Below are 16,086 nucleotides of genomic sequence, written 5' to 3'. Positions count from 1 at the left end.
TGGTGTCGATCCGGTATTGGAAATAAATAAAATAACATAAGATGGCATACAAAGTAGATAATGAATATGATTATCTGTTCAAGATTGTACTCATTGGAGATTCTGGTGTTGGAAAATCCAATATTCTCTCTAGGTTTACCCGAAATGAGTTTTGTCTTGAATCTAAATCTACCATTGGTGTTGAATTCGCTACCAGAACTATACAGGTTCATTTCTTTCTCTTTTAAGATTTTCTGAAATGTGAGCACATTATTTTTTGTTTAATTTCTGATCAAATTTTAACATTTCTGCAACATTTTTGTATATTTCCCTGTTGAAATTGATGAATAAAAATGTCTAAATAGAGAGAAGTAGATGGATGGGATTGCAAGAGTAAAGTTTATTAGTATGACTTTAAATTGTGGTCACGAGTGTGGTTACAATGTGAGCCTTTATTTTGCGGCAAACGTGGGCAGTCAGAACTCAGTTTCGATGCCGTTGTAGACTTCAAAATCCATAATATTGCAGCCACAATTGCGATTGTAGATTGTAATTTAAAACCATGTTTGACCCTTTTTCGCAATTGATTTTTAAAGTTTTTTTTTTCTTCTTGTCGAAATTGTCCTTTATATTTTATTTTGTTTGTATAGTTGGTCCTTGTCTCACTTTCGATAACGATCATTGCAATTAGAAACATCTAGACATGTGCTGCAACAATTTGTCCGCAATAATCCTCAAGAAAACATCCATGAAGCCTTATAAATGGTTTACATTTCTTAAAGCAAGCTTCCTACCATTAAAGCACATGTACAACCTTTGAAAACTTGGTAATAAAAAGCATATCTACAAAACGAATGTTAATAACCTACTTCACTTGTAATTGCAAAGTATCTAGGGAAATCAACTTGATCTTGTTGTTCATATTAGATCCTAATAGTTCGCGGCAATAATTGTGAAATGGCCAAACTTAAAGAATCTCAGGCATGATTTAATAATACATAAAGACTAATCCAAAAAATGATCAAACAGAAAGGACGGCATACATAATTTTAACAAAAAAACCAACGAAAGAAAGGAAAGTACTTCATACTATATTACTATGAAACATATATGATTTTCAGGGACGTTTGAAATAATTTATTTGAATTTATATTACAATACATACACTTATATAAGTGTTTGGAATAACTTATGATGCGTTAAGAGCATTAGTGGTCGCAGTAACGATTATGGTCGTGTTTTAGTCTTTGATACAGCAGAGAATTGCAGTTAAATGTGTGCTCAATCGTGACTGCATCGTGGTTTTGGCAACATAAAAACTGTCATGTTGCAGTGGCGACTTTTATTTAAAACCTTGAACATATCTTCCGTAAACTCCCCTATAGAAGCAACTGATAGAGTTTATGATAAGGAGTTACCCTTCGTTCTTTCCTCGATTAGAAAAACATGTAATAAACATTTATCCTGCATAAACACTCATTGAAACTGTTAAAATCCAAATACCTTCTTCATAAACTTCTCTTACAATTTTAGTGATTTGCAGTATTAAAAGAGAAGGAGCTAATTTCCATCCCCATATATACGCGCTATGTTTGAAACAGGTGGAAGGGAAGACAGTAAAGGCACAAATATGGGACACTGCAGGTCAAGAGAGGTACAGAGCAATCACAAGTGCATATTACAGAGGAGCTGTTGGTGCATTATTGGTGTACGACATAACCAAGAGACAAACATTTGAGAATGTGCAAAGGTGGCTTCGCGAACTAAGAGACCACGCAGATTCTAACATTGTTATTATGTTAGCAGGAAATAAATCTGACTTGAATCATCTAAGAGCAGTATCTTCTGACGATGCTCAAAATTTGGCTGAGAAAGAAACTCTTTCATTTCTAGAGACTTCAGCATTGGAAGCCCTAAATGTTGAGAAGGCATTTCAAACCATTTTGTTTGATATTTATCAAATTATAAGTAAAAAAGCACTTGCAGCACAAGAATCAGCTTCTACTACTAGTGTTCCTCATGGTACTACCATAAATGTGTCTAATATGTCTGGTACTGTTGAAAAGAAATCTTGTTGCTCCAATTAACAAGGTGTAATTTGTAAAAAATTGACGATATTTTCGGGGAATCCTTTCTTTTTTATGTAATTTGAACACATGAGAAAATATAGTTGGCTACCTTCAATAGGAAGTTATCTTTTGAAAAGCACAATAGAAAATGAATATGATACTAGCAGTGTTAAATGTTAATTAACACCATATTGGTTGGTTTGGCATACTGATTCTGAAATGCTTTTACATTGGAGTTTAGGAGTATCTTAATGCAGAATAGGGTTCTTGAGAAATGTAAAGATTAGTTGGCAAACCTCTATTTATGTTCTACACCTCTCTTATTATTTAGTACTTCTTTTAATTAATTTCCACCATGCACAATTACAAAAAGCTTGCATTTCATATATTGAAGATTCATGTTTTAGTTTAGAACATAAAGCACTAGATTAAATTATTGAGTGGATGTAGATTTTGTAATGTTAAATAAGTATAACAACTGCTTTGTTTAGTTTTCAGGTATAATCTTTTTAGAGTTTTCTCTCCCTGCTCGTTCTTTCCAACTGCTTTGTTAGTAAAGATATGGGTTCCACTTAGGTGACATATCTTTTACTCATTTAAAGTTATTTTCTAAAAATGAAGCTTGTTTAATTTATAAAAATGTTTTCAATTTTCATTATTTTGAAAGGACCCTATATATGGGAAGTAATTAGAAGTAATTAGACCCTATGGGTCGCTCGGTGTATTGTACAGGTTTGATACTAATATTTTACATGTTCAAAATTCGCATCAGATGTTTTTTATGTTAAAGAGGTTTGAATCTTACTCCTAAAGTTAGTTCAAATGATGAGAGTGAACAAATTACATTTATATATCGTTTAATGAATTTGAATCTCACTTTTAAAAGTTAGTTCGAAGGATGGGAGTGTCTAAACACAATACATCCAATCGTGTAAAAAATTTGATAATATAAATATATACAACTTCATTATCTTCAAATTAGTACAAAAAATTATTAAAGTCTTGTTTACGAATCTCATAATAATAATAATGTTTAATAGTGTTACATTTTTCTCCAATGATGTAGAAGATTGATTGTGGCATTTGCTTTGCTCCTTTTACACGAGGAATCTGATTCTGACTGAAGCATATGTGCTGTAAATTAGTTATGACCCCGGATGGTACAAGAGTAGACGTGCTTTAAATTTGTGAAAAGAATCTGATTCAATTTGGACGAAGAAAGAACAGTGAATTTCATTTACTATGAGAGACAGAGATACAGACACATTATATTCATTTTAAAGGACACGTCAGATTCTTTTGACAAAGCAGTTTTCACGTGATTTAATGATTGCAGACTCAAAAATGAGCAATTTAAACCTGATATTTAATTGTAAATCTCATTTTAAAGAAAATTATATTGTAGCAATCAATTTCAAGCAAGTCACGTTTAATTTAAAGATTAATTTATGATAATTTAAAGATTAATTTTCAATTTTTAAAATGACAAAACAATTATTTCCATAACATAGTAAACAAAATTATATTTTACCCATGAAAGAGGACTTAGTATGAAATATTTCATATTCATTATAAGGACGGACTAATTCGGTGTACCGATTCCACCATCCATTAGTGTTAGTCAAATGGAAACTAGCGTAAAGCCTTTTATAGACGGATCAACATTGAAATTGTTGACACTTGAGAAGTTTGAAACTTAAACCTAAAGAGGAATACACTCCAGAATCTCAATTGATGTCGATTTGCATATATAGAGAGAAAAATATTGTACTTTATAAAAAGAAAAATAATGAGGTACTCCAATATTTAATCACATACGAAATATTGTTCAACAAATAACACTTAAATGAGATGATAAATAATTTCTTTTAGCTTAGTCTGAGATTCTTGGCTCGAATTCAACAATATTAAATCTCTCGAGGGGCATTGTCATATCTTACTTGAATAATTAATCTCTACAATTGCGTGCAAATGATATCCAGAAAAAAAAAAACAACAACGAAAGACTGTTACAATAGCACTAGATTGGAACTCAACTTGTCTAAACTTTAATTTATATATATAAAAAATATTAGTTTAGTACTGTACAACAGAAAAATAGAAGAGATTCTACTTTTTTATTTTTTGTTGGTGTGAGGAGATTTATGATATATTATATATAGTAGGATTGATATCAAAACACTTAAAAAAAAACGATTTACATGTACAATTTGATTATTATGAGCTAAATTTATAAAATAGCCCCACGCAAAACGTCTAGTTATTTATTTATTTTTTTTGAGCAAAAACGTCTAGTTACTTAATTATGCAGAAATGCAGATGCGATGAGGTAACAAATCTGCATATTAAATGCATTTGAAAAGTTCCTCTCAAAAAAAAAAAAAATAGCATTTGAAAAGATGTCACTAATGTGGCTACCAACCATAGAGAGTACATATCTGTACCCTTTCTCTATATAGCATAACATCCCATTGAGAACCTTGTAATTATCTCTTCCATTTGTAAATATGGAGCAAGAAAAAAAACAAGGTACAAGAGAAGAAAGTGAACAAGAGAAATGGGTTTATGATGGTTCTGTGGATTGTAAAGGAAAAGTTCCTCTTCGTGCTAAAACTGGTGTATGGATAGCTTCTCTCTTTGTCCTCAGTAAGATATCTACCTGTGTTCATCATTTTTTTTCTTATAAAGTTTGCAACGAAGTTCGTTTTGAACTCAAGTCGAGTTTTAAGGTGAACAAATTTTTATCGAGTCGAGTGTCAAGTTCTGACGAGTTTGATTCGACTCGACTCATTTTCATCCCTACTTGATGATTATGTTAATTTCTATGTGGTGCAGCAATTGAATTTAGTGAAAGGGTAAGCTTCTTTGGAATAGCTGCAAATCTTATATCATACCTTACTAAGGTGATGCATGAAGATCTTAAAACTGCAGCAAAGAATGTAAACTATTGGTCAGGAACAACAACCTTGATGCCTCTAATAGGTGGATTTCTTGCTGATGCTTACATTGGTCGATTTCCTATGGTCCTATTTTCTTCCCTGGTCTACCTCATGGTAAATCTTTTATGTATAAATATTGTGCATTTTTTTCTTAAAAATTGGAAATGGGAGAAATTATTATTAGTTAAAGTAGGAGTAATGATGATTTTACTACTTTCTTGGAAGAAACTTCAATTATGTCACCAAGGAATTTGTTTTTTTTATTGTCTGAAGTTCGAACTCTGAACCTTACATATATTATGCACTGTCCTTATCAACTGAGATAAACTCACGTAAACTGTCACCAAGGAACTAACATCTAACGAATAATATCCAAGATATTTTATTTCAAACTTAAATAACATTTTTTTTTTGGTCAGGCAAACTTAAATAACATTTTAGTCCCTCTGAAAAAATGTTGGGTTTCTTTTCTAAATTATAAAAGACATTGCTTTTGATACTCATTATTTTAGTCCTTGTTTATTTATTTATATATGAAATTCATGTCTTTTTCCCTAAAAAAAATAAATAATGTCTTTTGGGAATTAAAATATTAGAATAGGTTCCATATGACACAACTATTATAAATTAAAATCAAATAACGAGACCAGAACCAACATTTCCTATATTTCAATAACTGAAACCAACAAGAATTTCTTACAAGGATTCAGACAGAAAAAAAGTATATATTTTGAACGAATAAGCATTTAATTAAGGCTTTATTTTTATCATACAGTAGTAACCAGTCCTTTCACAGCTCTTGTAATCATATTTTTAATCAATATGGCCCACCTCAGGAATTTTCGATTTCGTTGCTCAATTCCTGCCTACAGTTCCAAATTAACGTTTGTTTAACAACAAATGCATTGATTCAAGCGATAATAGATCTAACCCCTTTAAGCAAGTTGATAGGAGTTCGATATTTTATGACTACTGTATATAGGGAAAATTCGAATCCATCTTAGGGTGTGTTTGGTTTGGCGGTGGCGAGAATTGATTTTGAAAGAATTGATTTTGATTAAAAGTGAGTTGAATGTGAATTGATTTATGTTTGGATACACTTCTTAAAAGTGATTCTTATGACTTGATATTATTTGGATAGTTTGAATCATAATTGATTTTGAATATGTAATGACCAAACTATCATTTTAATTGTATTTAAAAGTAAATATCTCATTCTCATTATATAATTATTTCAACTTATTATAAATGAATTTTTATTGCTTCAAAAATTTATTTTATAATAATATTAATTTATAAGAGTTATTTTTAACTATTTTTTTTTATCAATTGGGTGATTTTAAGAGAATATAAGCATCAAAGTATGTAAAAAATGATAAATATATATAATTTCTTAATAATAATTATAGTTTTTTAAGCCTTAATTATAGATTAAAACAGCGGTACTTGTTTAGGTAATACCTTAATTATAGATTTTTAAAACCTTTAAATATATCTGTCAAACAAAAAATTGAACCAAAAAAACTTTTAAATATAGAGAATTTAATTTCAAATATATATTATGTTGGGCTTTTTTAGAAAAGAAAATAAACGGGCTTTAGAGCCCAATAACTCCTTCCTCAATCTGAAGATTGCAATTCTGCAACTGATAGCGGCTGAGTAAGAGAAAACCAGGAAAATAAAAAACCAGAGATGCTGGGTGAACTTGGAATATCCTAAATCCATATATTTTCATCTTCTTCTCTTGAGCACAAAATCGTAAAAGTTAAAAGAGTACTAAAAAAGGGTAATAAAGGAAGAAAGGGGGTTATTTATTTGACAGCATACAGTAAACGAGAATTGATTTTGCAAAAGCTGGGATTTGTAGCTTCTTCTAGAATCACGTTTGCAAGGCAGAATCGCTTTTGGAAGAGACAACCAAACACACTAGAAAATGGAAAAATCACGGCAAAAGCTCTGAAACGTGCTTTTATATGTTCCCACCGCGGAACCAAACAAGCACTTAGATGTCCTACAATATCCTTGACATAGATTAGTTAATTAATCAAACATTTGCTACATATAACATGATAAAAGAATTAATGTTTTTTCTTAAAAAAAAAAAAGAATTAATGTTTGTTTAAGTTTTCTGAATAAAAAAAGTTATGCAAATTTTTAAAAAATTAATAAACTTGTTAATGGACATATTACTAGTTTACAAAATTAATCATATTTATTATTTTTTAAGCAAAAGTGAATCATATTTCTTAATAAATTTACACTTTATAATGTATTTGGTAAATAAAAATTTGCAATGAAAATCAGTTATTGCATTTTCGATTCGATGATCACTCTCATACCGGGTTCAAAGGGTTAAGCTGCAGGGATCTTTGTTACTTTTACTAAATAAACTCAAGTTTAAATGCACTTTTTATTCCCTTATTTTAAAAAAAAGTGAAGTTTTGTCCCCTTATTTTAAAATTTGGTTTATTGGTTCACTAGTTCATTTTTTTTTAATGTATCATTTCTATCACATTTTAGTATCATTTTTACATATGTTGCATATTCGCTGATGATGTAACGACACTTATGTAGCCTTTTTGTTTCTTGCATGGATATTCAATGTAGCACATAAGCCGAGTCACGTCATTAATGAATAAGTCATAATCGAATGACCAAATGTGCGTTTAAACAAACAACAAATAATTTGAAACTGAAAATCAAATTAAAATCTAAGCACATTTGTCTCAATACCAGGGATTAATCCTATTGACAATGTCTCAATACATCCCAAGTTTAAAGTCATGCAACACAAAGACATGTCTTCAGCCAAGGAAAATTCATGAAGTTGTTTTCTTCCTTGCCCTTTACTGTATCTCCTTGGGCACTGGAGGACACAAACCATGCTTGGAAAGCTTTGGAGCTGATCAATTCGATGAAGATCACACCGAAGAAAGGAAGAAGAAAATGTCTTTCTTCAACTGGTGGAACTTTGCACTGTGTTTTGCATTGCTTCTTGGTGCAACAGTGATTGTTTATGTCCAAGACAATGTTAGCTGGGGAGCTGCTAGTCTTATTCTCACAATTCTTATGGCTTTATGTATCATAGCATTTTATGTGGGGAAGCCTTTTTATAGGTATAGAAGGCCACAAGGAAATACTTTAAAACCAATTTTACAGGTACTAGTTGCAGCTATAAGGAAGAGAAAATTATCTTGTCCCTCAAATCCTTCTTTATTGTATGAAGTTCCAAAGTCAGATAAGTCCCAAGGAAGGCTTCTATGCACTACTAGCAAGCTAAGGTATGATACATACAACTTATCATTTCAAATCAATACTTTTTATTGTCAAAATCAATGGAATATGTATATGTTTTCAAATGGACAAAGGATTTGTTTGGATCTATGTAGCACTTGTTATATATCTTGTTTGTTGGGAAGAGGCTGCTGCACTTGAAACCTAAAATGTTTAATGATCATGCATGTAAAACTCAAAGCGTATGGGGTTGCCACACTAACCTTTAGGTTCGATTCGCCCCCACCAATAAATGTATATTGGATGCAATAGGAATGACCGGCGAATCCCCTTCAGGATACTATGAGTTCCTTGACGTGTATTGCACAACCACACCAAACGTATCTCCTAACAGTATTTTACAGATTTATGGTTCCAACAATTCACTCATGCATTAGAGAATTGATGGATGATTTAGAATAATAGAATGGTGAAGAATTATGTTGTTAATGTAACAAAATTCTGTCCAAATTGTGTGTAGTTGTGTGGTTTTTGTATGTTCAACTAATGCCCAAATGTCAAGCATTTATAATGCATTATATGACTCTTCACATGAGAGAAAGCACCTCTTTAACTTGAATCAATGCCATGATTCATTAAGCACCCTTTTGCCAAAGGTTATAACCATATATACTTGAATCAATGTCATGGTTCATTATTAATAATAAATAATAATGTTCCAATGTATATGAATGGTTCCCATGAAGAGTCACAACTTTTGGTTCTAAAGTGATTCCATTATTTTGGAAATCACCAACAATCCCCCAACATTTTCAAAATACTAAATCACATAAATCCGGAAATTTCATGCCTTCAGATAATGGTATCTCGCGATTTGAACCATTACTTAGTAAGTTAAGTTTTCGCTCATTCCCAAATAGTATGGTAGGCAAGCTTTGAACCAACTATCCATTAGAACAAGTGTGCATAACTTACACATAGAATCTCGGTACCATTGATAAAGAGACTTGTAAGATGACACATTAAGAAGGCCTTGTGTCATATATCCCTTTTCATGAGAATTTAAGAGTCAAGCCCTTGAACTCCGTGAAGCGGCCAAACTTCATTCTCACATGGGTAGATTATATTGGGAATGCCCCATAAGTATGCATTCCAGCAAATATATGCTATATGTCCATTAAGAGGAAAACCTCATCCTACCTTTTTTCTTCTTATGGTCCAAGTACTTTTACCTTTGGGATGTATCTATTGTCAAGTACTACAATTACTCTAATAGTGTACTTTCACCATTGAACCCAAGACTTGATGCTACTCAAGTGTGGGTTGAGTTTCCACTATTGGTAATCAATTAGATATGGGCTTGAGTCCCATCCCCAATGATGTCTTCAACACCATATCCTTTGTCAGACCTTTCGTCAAAGGATCTGCAAGATTCTTCTCTGTTCTTACGAACATGATGGAAATTATTCCATTAGAAATCAAGTCTCTTACATAGCTATGTCTTAAACCAATATGCCTTGATTTCCCATTATAAACTTGGCTATAAGCTTTTGATAGTGTGGATTGACTATCACAATGTATGGATACTGGCGCCATTGGCTTTTGCCAAACTGGTATGTCATACAATAAATTTCTTAGCCATTCTGCCTCTTTACTCCCTGCAGCCAATGCAATAAATTCTGCAGCCATGGTGGAGTCGGCAATGCATGTTTGTTTCTTTGAACCCTAAGAAACTGCACCTCCACCAAGGTTGAAGATCCATCCACTTGTGGAAGCATGATCTTCAACATATGTTACCCAACTAGTATCTGTGTATCCTTCCAAAACAGAAGGGTCTCCACTATATGTTAAACAATAATTCATTGTTCCCTTTAAGTATTTTAATACTCTTTTCACAGCGTGCCAGTGTTCTTTACTTGGATTGCTAGTATACCGACTTAACCTTCCAACAACATATGCTATGTCAGGTCTAGTACAAGTCATAGCATACATCAAGCATCCGATTACTTTAGAATATTCAAGTTGTGCCACAGGACAACCTTTGTTTGGTTGCAAACTGACAGTTTGGTCAAATGGGGTAGAGATCGGTTTACAATCTAAATGATTGAATTTCTGAAGCACCTTTTCTATGTAATGAGATTGGGATAAACCAATATGGTTACCATCTCTTATGATTTTAATTCCTAAAATCACATCAGCTTCTCCTAAATCTTTCATATCAAAATTGTTGGATAAGAAAGCTTTAGTTTCTTCAACCTCATTTATACTTATACCAAAGATCAACATGTCATCTACATATAAGCAAATCATGACACCTTTTCCATTTTGGAATTTACTGTAAATACACTTGTCAGATTCATTTATGATGTATCCGTTGGCTAACACAACTTGGTCAAACTTTTGGTGCCATTGTTTGGGTGCTTGTTTCAACCCATATAAAGACTTAGTTAATTTACACACTTTATCTTGTTGACCTTTGATCACAAACCCTTCCGGTTGTTTCATATATACCTCTTCATCCAACTCTCCATTTAGGAAAGCAGTTTTAACATCCATTTGATGGATTACAAACTTATGGATGGATGCCAGTGCAATTAGCATTCTGATTGATGCAATTCTTGCAACAGGTGCATATGTATCAAAATAATCAATGCCTTCTTTTTGCGTAAACCCTTTAACAACTAGTCTAGCCTTGAATTTATCAATGGTACCATCCACTTTCATTTTTCTTTTAAAGATCCATTTACAGCCTATCAGTTTGGATCCGGGTGGGAGATCTACCACTTTCCAAGTTTTATTACCCATAATTGAATCCATTTCTTCTTGAATAGCTTCTTTCCAAAAAGCTGAATCTTGAGATTTTATAGCCTCTTCATATGTTACCGGATCACTCTCAAGGTTAAAGCAAATTGGTCCATAACTATTTATGGATTTACCTGTTCCTTCTACAAGAAACATGAAGAAATCAGATCCAAAATCTTTCTCTTTCCAGATCCTCTTACTTCTTCTAAGTTCTGAACCATCCAATGTATCTATATCAGATTCATTGTTTTCTAAATTTTGAACATTAGAATGAACAATATCCTTGGGATAAGAAATTGAGTTAAATCTATCTTCTTGAAAAATTGCATCTCTTGACTCAATTACTGTATTAACAGAATATGAGTCATTCGATTCAATAGTCAAGAATCTGTATGCTTTGCTATTTTCTGCATAGCCTAAAAATACACATTCAATTCCTCTTTCACCCAATTTCTTTCTTTTAGGTTCAGGCACTTTCACAATTGCTCTACAACCCCAAACTTTCAAATAATTAAGAGTAAGTTTTCTTTGTTTCCAAAGTTCATATGGGGTTATTTTGTTCCTTTTGTTTGGAACCCTATTGAGGATGTAACATGCTGTTAGCATTGCTTCACCCCAATATCCTTTAGATAATCCAGAATAGGACAACATGGCATTAACCATTTCTACCAAAGTTCTATTCTTCCTTTCTGCTATTCCATTTTGTTGTGGGGTGTATGGTGCAGTTACTTGATGCACAATACCAGTGGATTCAAAATAACTCGGATGATAGAACTCTCCTCCCCTATCACTTCTAAAGCATTTAATGAAAGTTTCATGTTGAAGTTCTACTTGTGCTTTAAATATTTTGAATTTATCTAAAACTTCATCTTTTGAATGCATTAAATAAACATAACAAAATTGAGTGCAATCATCAATGAAAGTAACAAAATACTTTTTACCACCAATGGTGGGCCAACCATGTAAATCACATACATCTGAATGAATTAAATCTAGCACCCTAGAACTTCTTTTAACACTTTTAAAAGGTTGTCTTGTAATTTTAGTCAACATGCAAGTAGTACATGAATCAAAAAATTTATCAAAATTAGGAATTAGATTTGATTTCATCATATTCTCCAATTTTCTAAAATTAACATGTCCTAATCGCATATGCCATAAATCACAAGACTCAACAATATAAGCAGAAATCATATTATTATTATTATTATTAATATTTGCAACATTACATTTGAACATATTCTCACACAAATATCCCTTTCCTACAAACACACCCCCCTTTGAGAGGATAAATTTATCTCCCTCAAATACAGATTTGAACCCATTCTTATTAAGTAATGGTACAGAAATCAAGTTCTTCCTAACTTCAGGAACATAAAATACATCTTTAAGAGTAAGTGTTTTTCCAGAAGTGAATTCAATCTCTATGGTCCCTTTTCCTTGGACTTGCACAGTTGAATAATTTCCCATGTACAAAACACTCACATCTTTATTGATGGTCTTGAACATTTTCTTGTTTTTGCACACATGGCGAGTAGCACCAGAGTCTATCCACCATGAATCAACATCTTGTTTCAGAAATGACCGCAACAAAATCATCATTTGTTGCCTTTGAATTCTTTTCTTTGTTCTTCTTTTTAAAGAACCTGCATTCATTCTTGAAGTATCATTCTTTCCCACAAAAGTAACATTCACCTTTCCTTTTCTTTTTGTTGTTATTACCATTGTGGTTATGATGAGACTTATCATTTTCATGATTTCTCTTTTTGGAAGATTTGCTTGAATTTCCTTCTTCCATAACATGAACCTTCTCTTGAGTAACATGATTCTTAATACCTTCTTGTTTTCGGTATTCTTCTTCTAAACGAAGGTGATTGCCAAGTTGCTCAAGAGAAATGTCTTCCTTCTTATGTTTCATGGTTCGTTTGAAATCTTTCCAAGAAGGAGGAAGTTTGTCAATTATGGATGATACAATAATTGTTTCATCCATATTCATGTTATGTTGTTTGTAGTTGTTAAGAATACGTTCAATCTCATATAATTGTTCCATAACAGACTTATTATCTACCATTTTGTAATTATTAAAATGAGAGACAAGGAATTTCTTACTTGTTGCATCTTCACGCATGTATCTGGTTTCCAATTTGTCCCATAAGTCTTTTGCAGAAGGGCTGCTCTAGTAGATATCAAACAAAGAGTCAGACATACCATTCAGGATGTGTCCTAAGCAGATGTAATCATCGTTGTCCCATTTCTGTCTGTCTCTTGTCTCAGCAACGGTTTCATCATCCTTCTCCTCAGGCCTTGCCATGTTCAGAACGTATGCCACTTTCAATGTTGTAAGAAGAAACTTCATCTTCTTTTGCCAGCGGATGAACTTTCCCCCATCAAACTTTTCCAACTTAACAAAGTCAGAAGTCATTTCTTTCAATGAAGCAGCCATAGAAATCGAACCTAAAGATTGTTATATATCTTGTTTGTTGGGAAGAGGCTGCTGCACTTGAAACCTGAAATGTTTAATGATCATGCATGTAAAACTCAAAGCGTATGGGGTTGCCACACTAACCTTTAGGTTCGATTCGCCCCCACCAATAAATGTATATTGGATGCAATAGGAATGACCGACGAATCCCCTTCAGGATACTATGAGTTCCTTGACGTGTATTGCACAACCACACCAAACGTATCTCCTAACAGTATTTTACAGATTTATGGTTCCAGCAATTCACTCATGCATTAGAGAATTGATGGATGATTTAGAATAATAGAATGGTGAAGAATTATGTTGTTAATGTAACAAAATTCTGTCCAAATTGTGTGTAGTTGTGTGGTTTTTGTATGTTCAACTAATGCCCAAATGTCAAGCATTTATAATGCATTATATGACTCTTCACATGAGAGAAAGCACCTCTTTAACTTGAATCAATGCCATGATTCATTAAGCACCCTTTTGCCAAAGGTTATAACCATATATACTTGAATCAATGTCATGGTTCATTATTAATACAATAAATAATAATGTTCCAATGTATATGAATGGTTTCCATGAAGAGTCACAACTTTTGGTTCTAAAGTGATTCCATTATTTTGGAAATCACCAACAGCACTGATGCTTTATATTAAAGGTGTGTTTAGTGTCTGACGTAACACCGACGTATATGGTTACATTCAATTATATCATTTTATAAATTTATTATTTTGTCAATGCTGTCCTTGTGTCTGCATTTGTGCCAATTGCTTGTTTATGTAGCTAAGTAACATCCACGATGTGTCTTTTGATTGGATCAATCCAATTACCTACACCAAAAGACTATGGCAATCTATAGAGTTGTCTGGTTAGGTAATAAAATCACTCACAATTACTTTAACAAAACAATACATACTTTTTTCCCAAACTATCAATAACTCACTCTAATCCTATAGAATATCCTAAAATAAAAGGAAAAAAGACTCTATAAAACACTAAAACACATGATATATGTCGAGTCATCAATAAATACTTCTAACACTATTTTAGAGAGCTTATGGAAACAGTTCATGACATATTTATAGGTTGTTTCCAGCATATTTCCTTAAATTTTCCAGGATAGCTTGTGAAAACAGTTTATAGTTTACATGAAAACGATTTGTACTTTACTTTATATTTTGTTAAATAAATAGCTTATATATAAGTACTTATATGACAAGCGCTTATACTATATATAAGCTCTTAATTAAGTTGTTTCTCAATCAACATGAGTGCTTGATATGGATATTGTGAACTTTAAGTTTTCAAATAAAACTTATTCATTGTGAACCCAAATGTACCAGTTATTAAACAAATCAAATGGAGTAGTTTTTAAATAACTTGAAATTAATGAACAGGTTTCTTGACAAGGCTGCTATAATAGAAGACACACATGTTGATCAAAAACACAATCCATGGAGATTAGCTACAGTGACAAGAGTAGAAGAAACAAAGCTTATTCTGAATGTAATTCCAATATGGCTAACTTCATTAACAACAGGAATATGTGTAGCACAAGGCTCCACACTCTTTGTAAAACAAGCTGCTTCAATGAACTTGAAGATAAGTGACAGTTTCACAATCCCACCAGCTTCTGTTTCCACTGCAGCAGCAATTGGCACCTTAATATCTGTTCCAATATATGACAAGATTATTGTTCCAATGCTGAGAAAAATCACTGGTAATGAAAGAGGAATCAGCATACTTAGAAGAATTTCCATTGGCTTCACATCTTCAGTCATAGTTATGATTGTTGCAGCATTAGTAGAAGCTAAGAGACTTAGAATGCATGAGCAAGAAACTATGAGTGTGTTTTGGTTAGTGCCTCAATATTTGATTCTTGGCATTGGTGATTCATTTTCTCTTGTTGGTTTACAAGAGTATTTCTATGGCCAAGTTCCTGACTCAATGAAGAGTTTGGGAATGGCATTATATCTTAGTGTGATTGGAGTTGGAAGTTTCTTAAGTAGTTTTTTAATCACTATTGTGGATCAAGTGACAGAAAAGAATGGTAAAAGTTGGATTGGGAAGGATATAAATTCAAGTCGTTTGGATAGGTTTTATTGGATGTTGGCAATTATTAATGCTTTGAATTTGTGTGCTTATCTCTTCTTAGCAAAGAGGTATACTTATAAGAGTGTTCAGAAGATAGGTAATGAAACTGATGGTTGTAAGAGTGATGAGGTAGAGATGATGGCATGATGAGAGCTCATAATGGTTGTATCTAATAGTTATTTTTATCTTTCTTGTGAATCAAATTAGTTGACATATTGTTTTAAGGAGTATACATTTGTTAATTGTTGTATATTACCTAAAGTATGGTTTGCTAAAATAATATCACATAGATAGATGTGAATATATAGGGTTAATCTATTTATTGCGATAAGTACAAAATCAGATATTAGGGTTTAGTACTGTATTAGTTGTGCCATGAGAAGGCTCTCAAGGATGGTATTTATAGTATGTTATTGACTTGATTTCTCGTGGCTTAGACCCCAAGAAATGAGGGCCTTTTACTTTTTCTTCCGAGCTCTAGAGGCTTGTAGAAGCTGGCTGA

The 16,086-nt window shown here is 32.4% G+C and overlaps 2 protein-coding genes across 2 annotated transcripts; both read left to right on the top strand.

The window, feature by feature from the left end:
- On the top strand, positions 1–2,097 carry LOC11408299 (ras-related protein Rab11C). The gene is made up of 2 exons (XM_003600753.3): positions 1–206; positions 1,581–2,097. Exons 1-2 carry the CDS (start codon positions 42–44, stop codon positions 2,064–2,066), a joined length of 651 nt encoding a protein of 216 aa, XP_003600801.1. The 5' UTR covers positions 1–41; the 3' UTR covers positions 2,067–2,097.
- A 2,361-nt stretch (positions 2,098–4,458) lies between these two features.
- Positions 4,459–15,898, top strand: LOC11410338 (protein NRT1/ PTR FAMILY 5.6). The gene is made up of 4 exons (XM_003600752.4): positions 4,459–4,694; positions 4,884–5,101; positions 7,724–8,268; positions 14,888–15,898. Exons 1-4 carry the CDS (start codon positions 4,556–4,558, stop codon positions 15,729–15,731), a joined length of 1,746 nt encoding a protein of 581 aa, XP_003600800.2. The 5' UTR covers positions 4,459–4,555; the 3' UTR covers positions 15,732–15,898.
- The last annotated feature ends 188 nt before the right edge of the window (positions 15,899–16,086 follow it).

This window comes from Medicago truncatula, chromosome 3, assembly GCF_003473485.1.
Source record: "Medicago truncatula cultivar Jemalong A17 chromosome 3, MtrunA17r5.0-ANR, whole genome shotgun sequence".
Lineage (NCBI taxonomy): Eukaryota > Viridiplantae > Streptophyta > Magnoliopsida > Fabales > Fabaceae > Medicago > Medicago truncatula.
This window is presented reverse-complemented; position numbering and strand designations above follow the sequence as displayed.

Bases quoted from the DNA above. Each gene is read 5' to 3' on its own strand.
- LOC11408299 (XM_003600753.3), top strand. From the start codon at position 42: ATGGCATACAAAGTAGATAATGAATATGATTATCTGTTCAAGATTGTA. The intron at 207-1,580 runs GTTCATTTCTTT...TGTTTGAAACAG, and splicing joins TCGCTACCAGAACTATACAG to GTGGAAGGGAAGACAGTAAA.
- LOC11410338 (XM_003600752.4), top strand. From the start codon at position 4,556: ATGGAGCAAGAAAAAAAACAAGGTACAAGAGAAGAAAGTGAACAAGAG. The intron at 4,695-4,883 runs GTAAGATATCTA...TATGTGGTGCAG, and splicing joins AGCTTCTCTCTTTGTCCTCA to CAATTGAATTTAGTGAAAGG. The intron at 5,102-7,723 runs GTAAATCTTTTA...TCTCAATACCAG, and splicing joins CTTCCCTGGTCTACCTCATG to GGATTAATCCTATTGACAAT.